This window comes from Rhincodon typus, unplaced genomic scaffold (assembly GCF_021869965.1).
Source record: "Rhincodon typus isolate 14 unplaced genomic scaffold, sRhiTyp1.1 hic_rhity00001106, whole genome shotgun sequence".
Classification (NCBI taxonomy): domain Eukaryota; kingdom Metazoa; phylum Chordata; class Chondrichthyes; order Orectolobiformes; family Rhincodontidae; genus Rhincodon; species Rhincodon typus.
The window spans coordinates 996-14,509 of NW_025966744.1; the positions used below are offsets into that span (position 1 = coordinate 996).

A 13,514-nucleotide genomic window follows, 5' to 3' on the forward strand; every position below is an offset into this window, starting at 1 on the left:
ATGTTGTGTCTTCCTGTTGTGGTCTGTGTCGGAGGTAATACTCCTTATAGGTGTTCCTGTTCTGCTTTGTGTAGTTCCGGGTTGCTGCAATGTGTTGCGGCTCATTTAAATAGTGTCCTTGTGCAGCTCTGTTTGTGGGCATTGGGGTGGTTGCTCGTATAATTGAGTATTTGGTTGGTATGTGTGGTCTTTCTATCTACGCTAGTCTGGAGTTCCCTGTTGTTTTGCAGTGCGGCACGTTTGTGGGTGTGTGGGTTGGTGTGGTATGTTTGTGGGTTGGTGCAGCAGTGTTAGCAGGCGTGTTGGTTAGTGCAATGTGTTAGCAGGCGTGTAGTTTAATGCAGTGTGTTTGTAGGTATGAGTGTTTGTTTCATCCATGTTTGGGGCAACATGTGTTTACTTCTACTTCATAAAGAATTTTAAAGACAATGTTATAACAGTGTGAATGTTTGCTTTACAGGCTGATGTTTCTCTGACCTGCCTGAGTGACAGCGTCTTCGTGACATTCTTCAGAAGTAATTTAAATACCTACTCCTTCTCTTGTCCTTCAGGTCCTGGGTTAATGTATACTGCGTGGTTAGCAAAGGAGACCTGGGTTTTTATAAAGATGCCAAGGGATATAAATCAGGAGTAACCTATAATGGAGAGCCTCTCATCACTCTGAGTGAGTCCAACTGCGAAATTGCTAGCAACTACAAGAAGAAGAAGTTTGTCTTTAAAGTCCGGTGAGTGTGACAGAGAAATGGAGACTTTGATAAGATTCAATTTCAAGTCGTGTTTGTAACATGTTCGGCTGCCAGCCCCTTAGGGCTCAAAGAGTCACAATGGATTTGTAAAGATGAGTAAAGGTCCATTAAGCAGCTCGCCAGGACTGACGTAATGTGGACACAGCTGGGCTGCTCAGTTATCATCTGCAACAATGCATGTATACTTGTATTAGCACACTCTCTCACTTTTTATGCTTAACTCACTAGACCCTCATTGTTGAATATATAACGTTCAGGAAAACACATCTCTTTGAATGTTAGAGTAAATATTTCCCATTGGTGAACTGCAATGATAGTAGTGAACAGCCAGTAGGAGAGAGGGCCAAGTGTTTCGTGGAATAGTTTTATTCCATACTTGATCTGAGTCATCCTTCGCACTTTCTAATTGTGTTTCTTTCTCATTGTGACAGAATGAATGACGGTAGTGAATACCTGTTCCAGGCTAAGGATGAGGTGAGCTTCGCTTCTGTGAGGTTTTGGTCTCCTTACTGAATAGAAGATACTGACCATGGAGGGGTTGCAGCCAGAGTTCCCCAGACTGAGGATGACAGGGTTACCTTGCGAGGAGAGGTCAGGTTTCCTGAGCCTGTACTCACCGGGTATAAGGGGAATGAGAGGGAATCTCACTAAAACATAAAACCCTCTGACAGGGTTGGACAGACTGGGTGCGAGAATGATGTTTCTCCTGGTTGGGGAGGGAAGGGGTTGTCCAGAACAAGGGGTCACAGTCTTAGGATACACATTAGGCCATTTTGGACTGAGATAATGAGAAAACTCGCCACTCAGGAGGCTGCGGAGGCCAAGTCGCTGGATATATTCAAGAAAAATAGATTTCTAGAGGCTAAAGATATCAAGGCGTAAGGACAGAGAGTAGGGGTATGGCATTGAGATAGAGGATCAATCATGATCATATTGAATAGCAGAGAAGGCTCAAAGGGTTGAATGGCCTACTCCTGCTCATATTCTCTATGTTCCACACTGTGAATGTCAGGGCTAGGGTCAAGGCAAGGAGAGGTGAGACAGTAAAACATTTCAGTGGAATGCAGCACTGAAAGAACACATCAGAACAACTGAGCAGGAGATCCTAGATATCCATCTGGAAGAGTGATCTGGGGATTGATGCCAGATGAAGGGATGGTCCCAGGTGATTGGTGCTAAGAGCATTAATGTGATGGAATCCTAATCTTAGCTGGGCTTTGGTTTCTTTTACTTATGCAATTACAAGTCAGCCACATTGCTGCAGGTGTGGAGTCACATATAGGCCAAATCAGCTAAGGACAGCAGGTTTCCATCCCTAAAGAACATTAGTGAACCAGTTGGGGTTCGGTAACTGTTGATGGTCACCATCACTAAAAGTGGCTCTTCTAATTTATTTTGAATTCTATCAGGGCCAAAATGGCCTTTGAACCCATATCTCCTGAATATTAGCCTGGGTCTCTGGATTACTAAACCAGTGACATTAACTCTGCACAATCATAACCATTTAGCTTCAATATCTTGAATTATTACCCAGTGGTGTGTGGACAGTGAATCGCTGCAGTCAGCCCACAGAAAAGGTCTCCAGTAATGAAATAAGTTGCCTACAGTTACAGCAGAGTCTCTCACATGCCTGGTGACCATTGCAAAATGCAGTAGATGCATGGAAACAGTGTAGAAACACTGGTTTCAACCAAAATGTAAATATAAGGGAAGACTGTGGTATAGCGGTAATATCAGTAGACTAGTAATCCAAAGATGCAGACTAATTTTCTGGCAGCACAAGTTCAAATCCTAGCAGGGCAGCTTGTGGAATTTAAACTCAATTAATAAATCTCAAATTGAAAGTAATGGTGACCGGGGAAGTACTATCAGTTGTAAAAACACACCTGGTTTACTAGTGCCCTTTACGGTAGGAAATCTGCTGTCCTTAACCCATCTGGCCTACATGTGACTGCAGACCCAATGCAATTGACTCTTAACTGCCCTCTGATATGGCTGAGCAAGCCACTGAGTTCAAGGACATTTAGAGATGGGAGACAAATGCTGGCCCACATCCCATGAAAAAATTTTTAAAATAAGTCTTGCAGCAATGGAAGTTACTCAGAATATTCTAGAGACACTGGGCGCTGTACATTCGGCTATCTCTGGACAGTTGAGTAGTGGATAATATGTATATATTGCATTACAGAAACCTGATGTTACCTGATGATGGTTGTATCAAATACATTCACATGATTTTCTTTTGTTGCTTCTTCAATGTCCCCCATTTTAGGAGGAAATGAACAACTGGATCAAGACTATTTCCACAGCCATCACAGAACATGCACAAATCGCTCAGCAAGGCGGTCAGATGCCTCTTACTACCTCCTCCACTGATGAAGGCAATCCTAAACGGGACAGTGACCGAAGATTCAGTCTCTTTGGAAAGAAGAAGTGAGGACAAGAAAACACCATTGGCTTTGTATTGCACAGATTGGATCCTTACAGTCGCTTATAGGGACGGATTCTCACTTGGTGATGTAGAAATTGTTTCATCTTGAACCTGAGCAACTAGTGTTTTTAATTTGACAATTTAAACAGGAGTTGGACAATTGCAAGTGCATATTTTGGATGGGTCTGTGACAATTTTCTATTAAAATCCTCTTCCGCTTTTGGTGCACATTTGTGGATCCAATTGGCTGTTGACTGGAATTCTCTGACCTAATAGTGTGGGATCTAGTCCTGGTCGGATGTTTCAGACCCGGCACGTGATCAGATTGTTGGCTTTTGGACCAAGTTGTCACTTAATGCCCCGGTTCCAAATGTTCAGCTGCATTTTGGTTTGAGAATAAGTGAATGTGAGAAATGTCCAAACTTTTTTTCTGTTAATTAAAGAAAGGGCACTATCAAATCTTTCAGTTTTAATCTTCTTTACAAATTTGTACCCTCTAAGATTAGATGCTTATTTAACATCTCATTACGTGTCGATGGAGATATGTGTGTTCTAATGGATACTGCTGTTAACATGAATCTGAGCCCAGTGTTTGAAATGTGAAGTAACTCATTCCAAATGTGGTTTCTGGTGTTGTGACAGCTCATATCCCACCACAGGACAATCAGAATTCCTAGTATTTTACCAAAATGCCTTTGGTCTTCCTGAAAAGATTCAAGTTGGAAATGTCATATTGAGGAGCCCTGGCAGAATCCAGGGAATGCAGCTGCCCACTTACGTTAAACCGTGCAGTTCCAGTTTGTGGGTCAGCTCTGCAGCAGTGTTTGTCAAGACTTGCTTTTTTCAAAAAGTACAAAGAAAAGTAAGAAAGAAATGCGTGTCTAACAAAGCAATGGCATGACATCTGATTACTTGGAAATAGATGGAAATTACAAAATGGAAACAGGCCATTTGGCCCCCCAGAGTTGCGGTGGCATTTACTGTTCAAGTGAGTAATTGTTTCTAATGATGTGTATCCACCTTGTCCCCTTCTTTGCTCACCTATTGGTGCTACTTAAATTAGAGACGGCAGAGAGGATGAAAAACTCTGAAACGGTTTAAACTAATCAATTCAGTGTTTGCCCATGTCCATTGTAGTGATTTTAGTTTGGTGGTAATGGGTAACAGTGACCTCAGACACATCTCCATTAGTGGGGAGGTAATTGGGGGAAAATGACTGAGAGTAAGGGGCTAATTTTCCTTTGGTGTGCACCTCATTCAAGTTGAAAGAGGAAGAAAGAGCTCACACCCTGCAGCCTGGCATTTACTTCATTTGTGTTGCCCTTTCTGCAGCTACAGTTCATTTCCTGAGTTTAGCCCTCGAAGGGGGTAACCTGCCTCACGATATGTCCTATCTCGTCCTCCTTGAAGAGACAGATGCCAGTGTCAGCAGAGCATTTGGAGCTACGTTTGGCTGCAGAGATGGCGAAGGCTTTAAAATCCCTCGCTGCAATAGAGCAGGAACTGAGGATGCTATGCATTCACTTCAGACCAAAGACAATCCCAGTTAGAGAATGACGTCCAATTGGATTCTGCGGAACTGAACAGGAGTAGAGCACTCATCACCATGACTTACCTAACAACCACACGGACCCCCTCACCAACTGAATAGATTGGCCCTGACTGAACTCTCTGTAGCTCACAGAGTGCTAATTGTACCCCATGCATTTGTTAGGTGGGCAACAATGGAGCCAGGCACACAGTCAGAGGGTCTACCCTATCTTCCACAGCAGTGATGGTCCAGTCCATCAAGCTGTTGGAGAGTCGGCACAGCTGACAAAATTGCACTCACCTTGAACATTTGAGGGAATCAGCATCCAGAGTGTGCAGGATGGAATGGGTGACTGATGCCCCAAAAACAGATTTCACCTTGTCTGGGATCATGAAGTCTGAACCTAAATTATTGAGTTTCCAGGAGGCCAAGCTGTCCTTTGTGTATATTACTGTCACATCCTCACAGCTGGGAATGATCCACCAAAGAACTGCAACAGCTTTCACTCCATAGATATTTATCTCCTCCATCAGAAGAGGCAGTTCAAGGTCAGATTCCTGGGCATTTGGCACGATTCAGTTATCCTGCACAGTTCTAGATTGCTGCTATCATTTGTGGGTTCCCAGCAATTGGGGTACTGACTTCTGTTTCTTGGGGATGTGTTCTCACTCTCTCTGTTCACATGTCAACCTGATCAAGGTGGGATCAAGCCCACGACTCCTCTGCAGGCATCAGGACGGCTTGGGAGGTCAGAGAGTGAACCCTTTGCAACGATAGGGACCAGGGTCAGCACTGGCTGCTCTTTCAGATCTGTGAGAAGGAGGGCACCATGTTATTGGGAGCCTTCAACCATGTATAAAGTGGACTCGACTCAGGGTTAGTGAATTTAATAGTTACTTAGTTGTTTCCTGTTGTCCCAGTACTCCGAACTGACCCAGACCTTAGAATCGTTATTGTAAACAGAGATTCAGAAGGACCACAAGTAGGGACGGGATTGGTTATCAGCCCAGAATTCTTCTCCATTTCAGCCTTTCTGCACTCTGAGGCAAAAATATGGGAAAAAATATTTGTGAGGCTATTTTTCAGATGAATACCATTCCATTGATTTACTGATTACTGTCTTGATCTTTCTGTGAGCCCCCCCCCCCCCCCCCCTCCCGGAGATTCATTGAGATATATCCAAATTATAATGAGTTTGTTTAGCCAAGATTTAGTCGCACTTGCAGAGCACATGAACACTTTGATCAACAGTTTGGCAGGAGCAATCAGTTCTGAAGTTTGGAATGAGAGTTTGCCTTCCTGGACAGCATGAGACTTGCCCGAGTGAGACTGTGACACCCACTGTACAAAGTACTGAGAACCGGGTAAGGAATTGTCAATGGGCAGAAGCAGCAAGCTACAGACTAGAGCAAAATGATCTTTCAATCGGTCAACAAAAGCAACTCGCATTTATATAGTGCCTTTAACCTAGTAAAGCCAAACAGGTCTGGTGGAAACTCTGCAGTCCTGCTATGTTCAGCCACATGATAAGCAGCTCATGGAAAGAGGAGGCTCCACAAACATTAGCAACAACCAGACACCATATTCAAAAGTGAATGACCAAGGCTGGAGTGGCGATAGTCATCTTCAGCCAGAAGTGGCTATTATGCTCTTTCTTGATCTCCTCCTGAGGTCCCCATAACTTTAAAGATAACAGTCCTCAGCCAATTTGATTCTCGCCACATTTTTGTCAAGGAATAGCTGAACAGACTGGATCTAACAAAGGTTACAGGCCCTCATAAACATCCCAGCTGTAGTGCTGAAGATTTGTGCTCCAGGAAGACCGCACTTACGGCTAAACTAAGCTGTTCCATTACATTGACAACACTGTCATCTACTCGACCAAGAAATATCCTGAACACAAAAGCAGGACAATCCTATTACCTCCACATCAATTTACTTCTAATTCAAAAATGATACACAGTGTTGAAATGACTGATATCATGCTATAGGGCCTATTGCACCTTGATCCAAATATGGGCAAATTGCTGAATTCCAGAGATGCAGTGCAAGTGACTCGTTTGGAAATCATGACAGCATTTGAAAACACATGGCATCAAGGAGCCCTAGTAAATCTGAAGTCAGTGAGAATTGGAAGAAATCTCTTCACTGGTTGGAGCCAGAGGTAACATAAAGAAGGTTGTGGCTGTTGGAGACCAACCATCTCAACCCTAGGACATTGTCAAAGTTCGTCCAGGTAGTGTCTTAGGTACAACCATCTCTGACTACTTCAATCATGTTAAGAACGCCAGAGCGACTTTTAAAAGAGATTCAACTTTTAGTTGGTAACTGAAAGAATGACACAAGATTTGACATTTCAAAGATTTTACTATAACAAATGACTAAAAGCACTATTGATTAAACACTACTTTTTTATGTAGGTGATTTTTACTTTAAACTACAGAGGTGGATGTTCCCTTTGTATTTATTACTCATTTCACTCCTGACGGAATTGCACTCCTGTTAGCAAACAGGCCTCAATTACTCCCAGTTTCCATTTGGCTCCCATGTCCCTGTTTTGCTCAGTAGTAACTTTGAGTGATTGTCTTCAGGCATTTGGAGCGTTTCTTCAATCTACTACCAGCCATGAAGCATGTCCCAATTACTTTTCCCCTCTGGCCATGTCAGGACAATTCTTCCTGAAATCCACAGAAGCCTGCAAGATGCTTTTCTTCAGCGAGAGATTGTCTGCCTCTGACATCCAGCTGTGACAGTTTGCAAAGCCAAGCATCCTCTTCTCACTGCTTACCGCACAAAACTTCTGTCTGTCTGTGATATTCTAAGAAAATCTGTAACCCGGCCTTTATGCTGGTATTCTCTGTATCCTTCCCCATGATTGTGAATCACATGGATCTTTGATCTAGGTAGAAAAACTAATTAACTATACCTGAGAATACAAATCTCTTTCATCTTGGAGTTAAATGGACAATATAAAGCACAAGTATTTGCATCCCAATTCTCAACACTTTGATAGGATTTCTCCAGTGTTAAAACACAGGCTTCTGCCGTTGTCTCTGTGCATAGATGCTTTGCACTTCCCAGTAAAACAAATCTGACCCTTCCTTTGATCTTTAACAATTGAACCACCCAGGCTCACCATCAGGCAGACTTCAGAATAGGCCACGTGACCCTCACCATTTTACCTTAAAGACAAGTTCAAAACATACCAATCTTGTAAACCTCAATTGTAACAATGACTATGCCTCCATCATGAGGTATAATAGCTGATGATTGCACAGTGTGCAGGTCCATTTGCAACTCTAATTTTGAAGCATTCAGTACCCACTTGTAGCCAAAACCTGGACAATATCCACTCTTGTCCCAAGTCGTATTTACACCACAAGTATCAGGCAACAAGGGAATTCATGACCACCTCCCTATGTCATTACCATTACCAAATCCTCCTCATCAATCTTGAGATTGGGGGCGGGTGACACCAGTTATCAGAAGGTCATTGAGTCAGCCACAGGAAGCACAGACACGTATAGGATTTTTAAGGGGGGACAGGGTAAGTACTGAGAAGGTGTTTCTCCTCATGGGACAATCTAAGTCCAGACGGCATAGTTTCAGAATAAAGAAGTATCAATTTAAGATTGAGATGAGGAGGAATTTCGTCTCAGAGGATTGAGAGCCTTTGGAACTTTTTGCCACAGTCAGCTGTGGGAGCAGAGGCCTTGTGTGTCTTTAAAGCTGAAATGGGTAGATTATTGATCAGTGGGGGTATTAAGGGTTATGGAGAAAATTGGTAAGTTGGATGTGAGGAATGTCAGATCTGCCATCATGATCCTATTGAATGTTGGAGCAGGCAGAAGGGGCCAAACAGGGCCAAACAGCCTACTCTGGTTCCTATTTCTTACAGTCTTAAAGTAAAGAATTAGTCAGCAGGTCAGGCTGCATCTGTGGGGGAAAGAAACAGAGGTAAGGTTTCAGGTTGGTAACCATTTATCATGTAAACTGTGACTGCAAGAACAGGTCAGCATTACCTGACTCTGCAAAGCTTTTCATAGAAACATAGAAATACAGAAACTAGATGCAGGAGTAGGCCATTTGGCCCTTTGAGCCTGCTGCATCATTCAGTATGATCATAGCTGATCCTGTATCTCAATTTTATGTATTTCAATCAGATTCCGTTTCACCTTTCTAATCTCTAGTGACCGACGAGGTAAAAGTCATGATTGTGATGGAATACTCCTCACTTGCCTGAATGTGACTAGTTCTTACAACATCCATGAAGCTCAGCACCGTTAGGGAAAAGTTACCCTCTTGACGGATATCCCATCGACACCTTCCACATTCATTCACCATGTGGCTGCAGACCATACAACAGAAAATCTCCAAGGCCTCTTTACTGGACCTCCTAAACATGTGAACATTGACAAGGGATAAGACTGGCAACTTTACATTCCCCTCCAGCCCACATATCATTCCAATTCCCATCTTTGTCATTGCTGGGTCAAAAACTCCCTGCTTAACGTCATTGTCGATGTGTCTTTGCTGTCTGAGATGCAGCAATTCATGACTAAGGCCCTCCATCCACCTTCTGGGGGACAACTAATGGTGTGTAATAATTTCTTAGTCATGCCCGTGACATTCATTACTATAGAGTGATTGAAAAAATAAGGCAACTAAATGATTCATTGGTCTTTAAGTTAAGATGGGCCTATTCATTCTGAACCTTCAAGAAGGAATTTGATATAATCTTAGAGCTGAAGGGATCAATGGGATATGGCTGACTGTTCATTCTCAGAATCTTCTTCTCCTTTAAGTAGTCATCCAGTTTTCTTTTGAAGACTATTGTGGAATCAGAGTGTTAGCATTGGTCTGATTTGTAGCTCTTTTGTCTCTGTGCCAGAAGGTGGGAATGAGTGGTTTGAGCAACTGGTGTAAATCAAATTGCTGCTGACCAAGCACAGGGTTCAATCCGATTCCAAGTGGGGTGGATCCCAGTCCTGTCTCATCCCGTCCGATGCTGCTGGAAAGGACAGGCCAGCCTTTGGACACAGAACTCAAGAAGAACGAGGCCCCAGCTTAGTATTATACCCAATTCTGGAGGCTTTGCTTCAGGACTGATCTAAAGATCTCAAAGAGGAGATTTACTCAAATAGTGGAGAAGGTTAAAAGATGATCCATGAAGTTGTTCATAGTCATGAGGGGTCTGCGCAGAGTCATTAGGGAGAAACCATTCCCATTGATTGAAAGGAAACAAAACAGAAATTGCTGGAAAAGCTCAGCAGGTCTGGCAGCATCTGTGAAGGAAACAGAGTTAATGTTTCGGGGCCGCTGACGACCCTTCCTCAGAATCCTGAGGTAGGGTCACCGGACCCGAAACATTAACTCTGTTTTTTCCTCCACAGATGCTGCCAGACCTGCTGAGCTTTTTCAGCAATTTCTGTTTTGTTTCCTGATTTACAGCATCCGCAGTTCTTTTCTTATTTCCCATTGATTGAAAGATTGGGAATGAGAGAGTATGATTTAGGGTGAGTGGTAAAAGAAGCAATGGTGATATGTAGAAAAGTTTTTTCATGCAGTGAGTGGTTAGGATTTGGTTTGCATTGTCTGAGAATGTGTTGGAGCAGTTTATTCGAGGCTTTCAAAAAGCATCATTATCTGAAAAGGAAGAAGGGGCCGAGAAGCAGCACAAGGGGAATTGCTCCCATGGAGAGGTGGAGCAGACAGGATGGCCTGAATGGTTATAGCACAGAAGAAGGCCATTCAGTGATTCTGAATTAATAGGGCAAATGAAGAGAAACCTTTCAGTGGAGGAAGGGTCAGGAACCAGAATAAGTTCTTGAAGGGGAAAACCTTCCCATGATATGGGGAAATGCGATGGAATGGGATTAATTGCAAAGCTTGAGCAAAGAGCTGGCAGTGTATACAATGGGCTGAATAGACCGCTTCCATTTTGTATCATTGCATAATTCCTTGAATGTCCGACTGCAGTTTAGGCTCAGACAAGCCAAGAACTATGTGATCAAAACCTCTACTGATCCCAAAAAGACAAAAATTGAATTGGTTAGTTCTGCGACAAACACTATAAATCACTAAAAGTAATCTAATTGGTTGATCATTACAGTTTCTCCATTACAATCTGAAAGGGATTCAGTTCCTGCAAATGAATATTGGAAATGCCGTGAGCCAGGGCTTAAAAGCTGTTTCTTGGAACAGAGTTTATTATTGCTGCTGTTGTTACGGTTCAACATTTCTTAGCCACAGTCACACTCACACAATATGCTGTCTCTGCAATTTCAAATCCTTTCAAGAAGGAAGTGCCAGAAGAAAAATCCTTTCTACATTTTTCAAAAGTTATATCACCAAACATTTGAAAGTACTTAGATAGTGTCGTTCTTGTATTTTTAAAATCCATACATGGCTAGGCCATCCAGATTGCTTAGAGGGCAGTTAAGAGTCAGCATCTTGCTGTTGGTCTGGAGTCATGTGTAGGCCAGACCGGACCAGCATTTTCCTTCCCTAAAGGACATTAGTGAACTAGATGCGTTTCTCCTGACAATCAATGGGCATTATTAGACTCTTAATTCCAGGTTTTTAAAATTGCATTCAATTTTACCATCTGCTGTGGTGGAATTTGAACCTGGGTACCCAGAACATTATGGGGGTCTCTGTTTTGATAGTCTGGTGATAATACCATAAGGTGTCACCTTCCTTGTATGTTTATTGATATATTTAATTTGGCTGGATCCACAATAGGAATGATATTAAGTTAGAATCAAAACAATCCAAGGAAGATCCCAGAACACAGATGGAAGAAAACCAGTTAAAGGATGATGCAGTGGAATACTGGAATATATAAAGTTCAAGTTTTGGAAAAGGACAGTGGCAAAAACTTGGAGTAGTTGTGACACAAGGTAGTTTACCTCCCTTTGGGCTAGAAGCTATGAGTTTGCATTCCCATATGTGTGTATGAGAGATCGAGAGAAGATGGGCAAAATGCATCAGCGAGCTGCTTGAGATAAAGATAGGCGTGTTCCCAGGTGGGGGAAGGAAGCAAAGAGCATAAAAATGATTAATATAATTCTGTATTTCAGAAATAAGCACTGCATTTAAAGGAGGTGAGGGTGAATTCACACAAGACATTGGTTAGGTCCCAGTTACAGTAATACCACCCCATTATATAGCTGTTATTCGTGGAAAGTTGAGCTTTTTACTAAGCGTTAAAAAGGTTAAGAGGGAATTAATTTTGAAAGCTTTAACCAAATAAGTGTTGAATGTTTCTAATATTTTCACAAAGAGGATTATTACAACATAACATGCCTTGCCACAGGCTCCACTAACTAACGTCATTGGAATAAAAACAGGGAAATAGTTGAATGTGACTATCTTGGATTAAAGAATTTATTATAACAGTAATGCAGAGGCTAATGGCCTCGCTGAAATAGTACACAATTTTCATCAAGGCTACGATGAGTAGTTTATCACAATTATCCAAATGTTTTTGTCCAGGTACCACCAGTGCAGCACTGCACTGAACAGTGTAGTTCCTCTACTGGCATCAAGAACATGGTCTAAACTTGTGCCAATGTCTAAACTTTGTCTCAATCAGCCTAATACCCTTTTTAATGGTATGATAAGTGTTAGTTACTGCTAGCCAAGCTTTCTGTCACTGAAAATTAGCTTTTACATGTGTGAAGCCTCATATGAAAAACTGATTTTTTTCCCCTTTTGTCTGATTCTCTCCTAATCTTTCTCACTCTTCTCGTACTCTTTCTGTCCCCCTCTCTCTCTCACACACACTCTTTGCTTTCTGAACCTTTGACATTAAATTGCCAAAATTTGCTTTGACAATTTTTGATTCAAACTTACACTTCCTGTTTCGGACACTGTCCTGTTCATTAACTTCCATCAAATTTGTTAAAGATATGCTAATTATTCATCCTGTTCACTCAGCTTACAGATGCCTGTGTTGAGCTACTTTTTCCATCTTCCGCTTGCAGCAACTTGCCATGTTGTGAACTGGGTAAGCACTGCCCTTTGTAGTTGAATTACAGGAATTCAGCCCAAAGTGTTTACATGATACAGGAGCACCGCTACAATTCTCTGATTCAATGCAAAGTCTTTCCACACTCAATCACAATTATAACTATAATAAGATGCTACATTTCATCTTTGTTAACCTTCCAGTTTGTTTTAAAAGAATATGGCTTACAGTGAGTCCACACTATTTTCACACTGGGAAAGTACCAGGCTCACACTGGACTCTCACACTGGGTTCACAAGGCCCGAGACTGTATTAGGCTCGCACCATACTGGCACACACCACTCTGGCCTGTGATATATTGAGGCTGCACGACACTGGTCCTGCGCCACACTAGGTCTACACCTTATTGGGCTCAAAGTGCACTGGAACCACATCACATTGGGTCAAAACCACTTGGGCTCACTCTGGGCCCAAACCACACGTGGCCCACAATGGGTGAACACTACATTGGCCTCTTGCTCAAACCAGATCCACATGGGCTAACATTGGTCATTACATTGGTACAAGTGCAGGGTGTAATTTGCTGTGTCATTTGACTTGTAGTCTTTTTATTCATTACTAAAGTGAAAAAAAAGCTTGAATAGTGGAATAAATAACAGCTGAGAACATTTCTGTCACCTTTTGCTAAGGGGTTTTAAAACATTCTTTTTCCAGAGATGGGACTGACCTTTTTGAATGGTCATTATTGGTATTGTTTGGTGAGACAAGATTAATTAAAGACCTGATGGGATGTGTCCTAGGATATTAAAGGAAGTAGCAACAGAGATAGTGAAT

General features: G+C 42.3%; 1 protein-coding gene across 1 annotated transcript; it reads left to right on the forward strand.

Annotated features, from left to right (window-relative positions):
* The first annotated feature begins 296 nt into the window (after nt 1–296).
* LOC125481172 (spectrin beta chain, non-erythrocytic 4-like) lies at nt 297–3,619 on the forward strand. Its single transcript, XM_048592371.1, has 4 exons — nt 297–355; nt 552–725; nt 1,178–1,220; nt 3,019–3,619. The coding sequence occupies exons 1-4, from the start codon at nt 339–341 to the stop codon at nt 3,181–3,183; spliced, it is 399 nt and encodes a 132-aa protein (XP_048448328.1). The 5' UTR covers nt 297–338; the 3' UTR covers nt 3,184–3,619.
* The last annotated feature ends 9,895 nt before the right edge of the window (nt 3,620–13,514 follow it).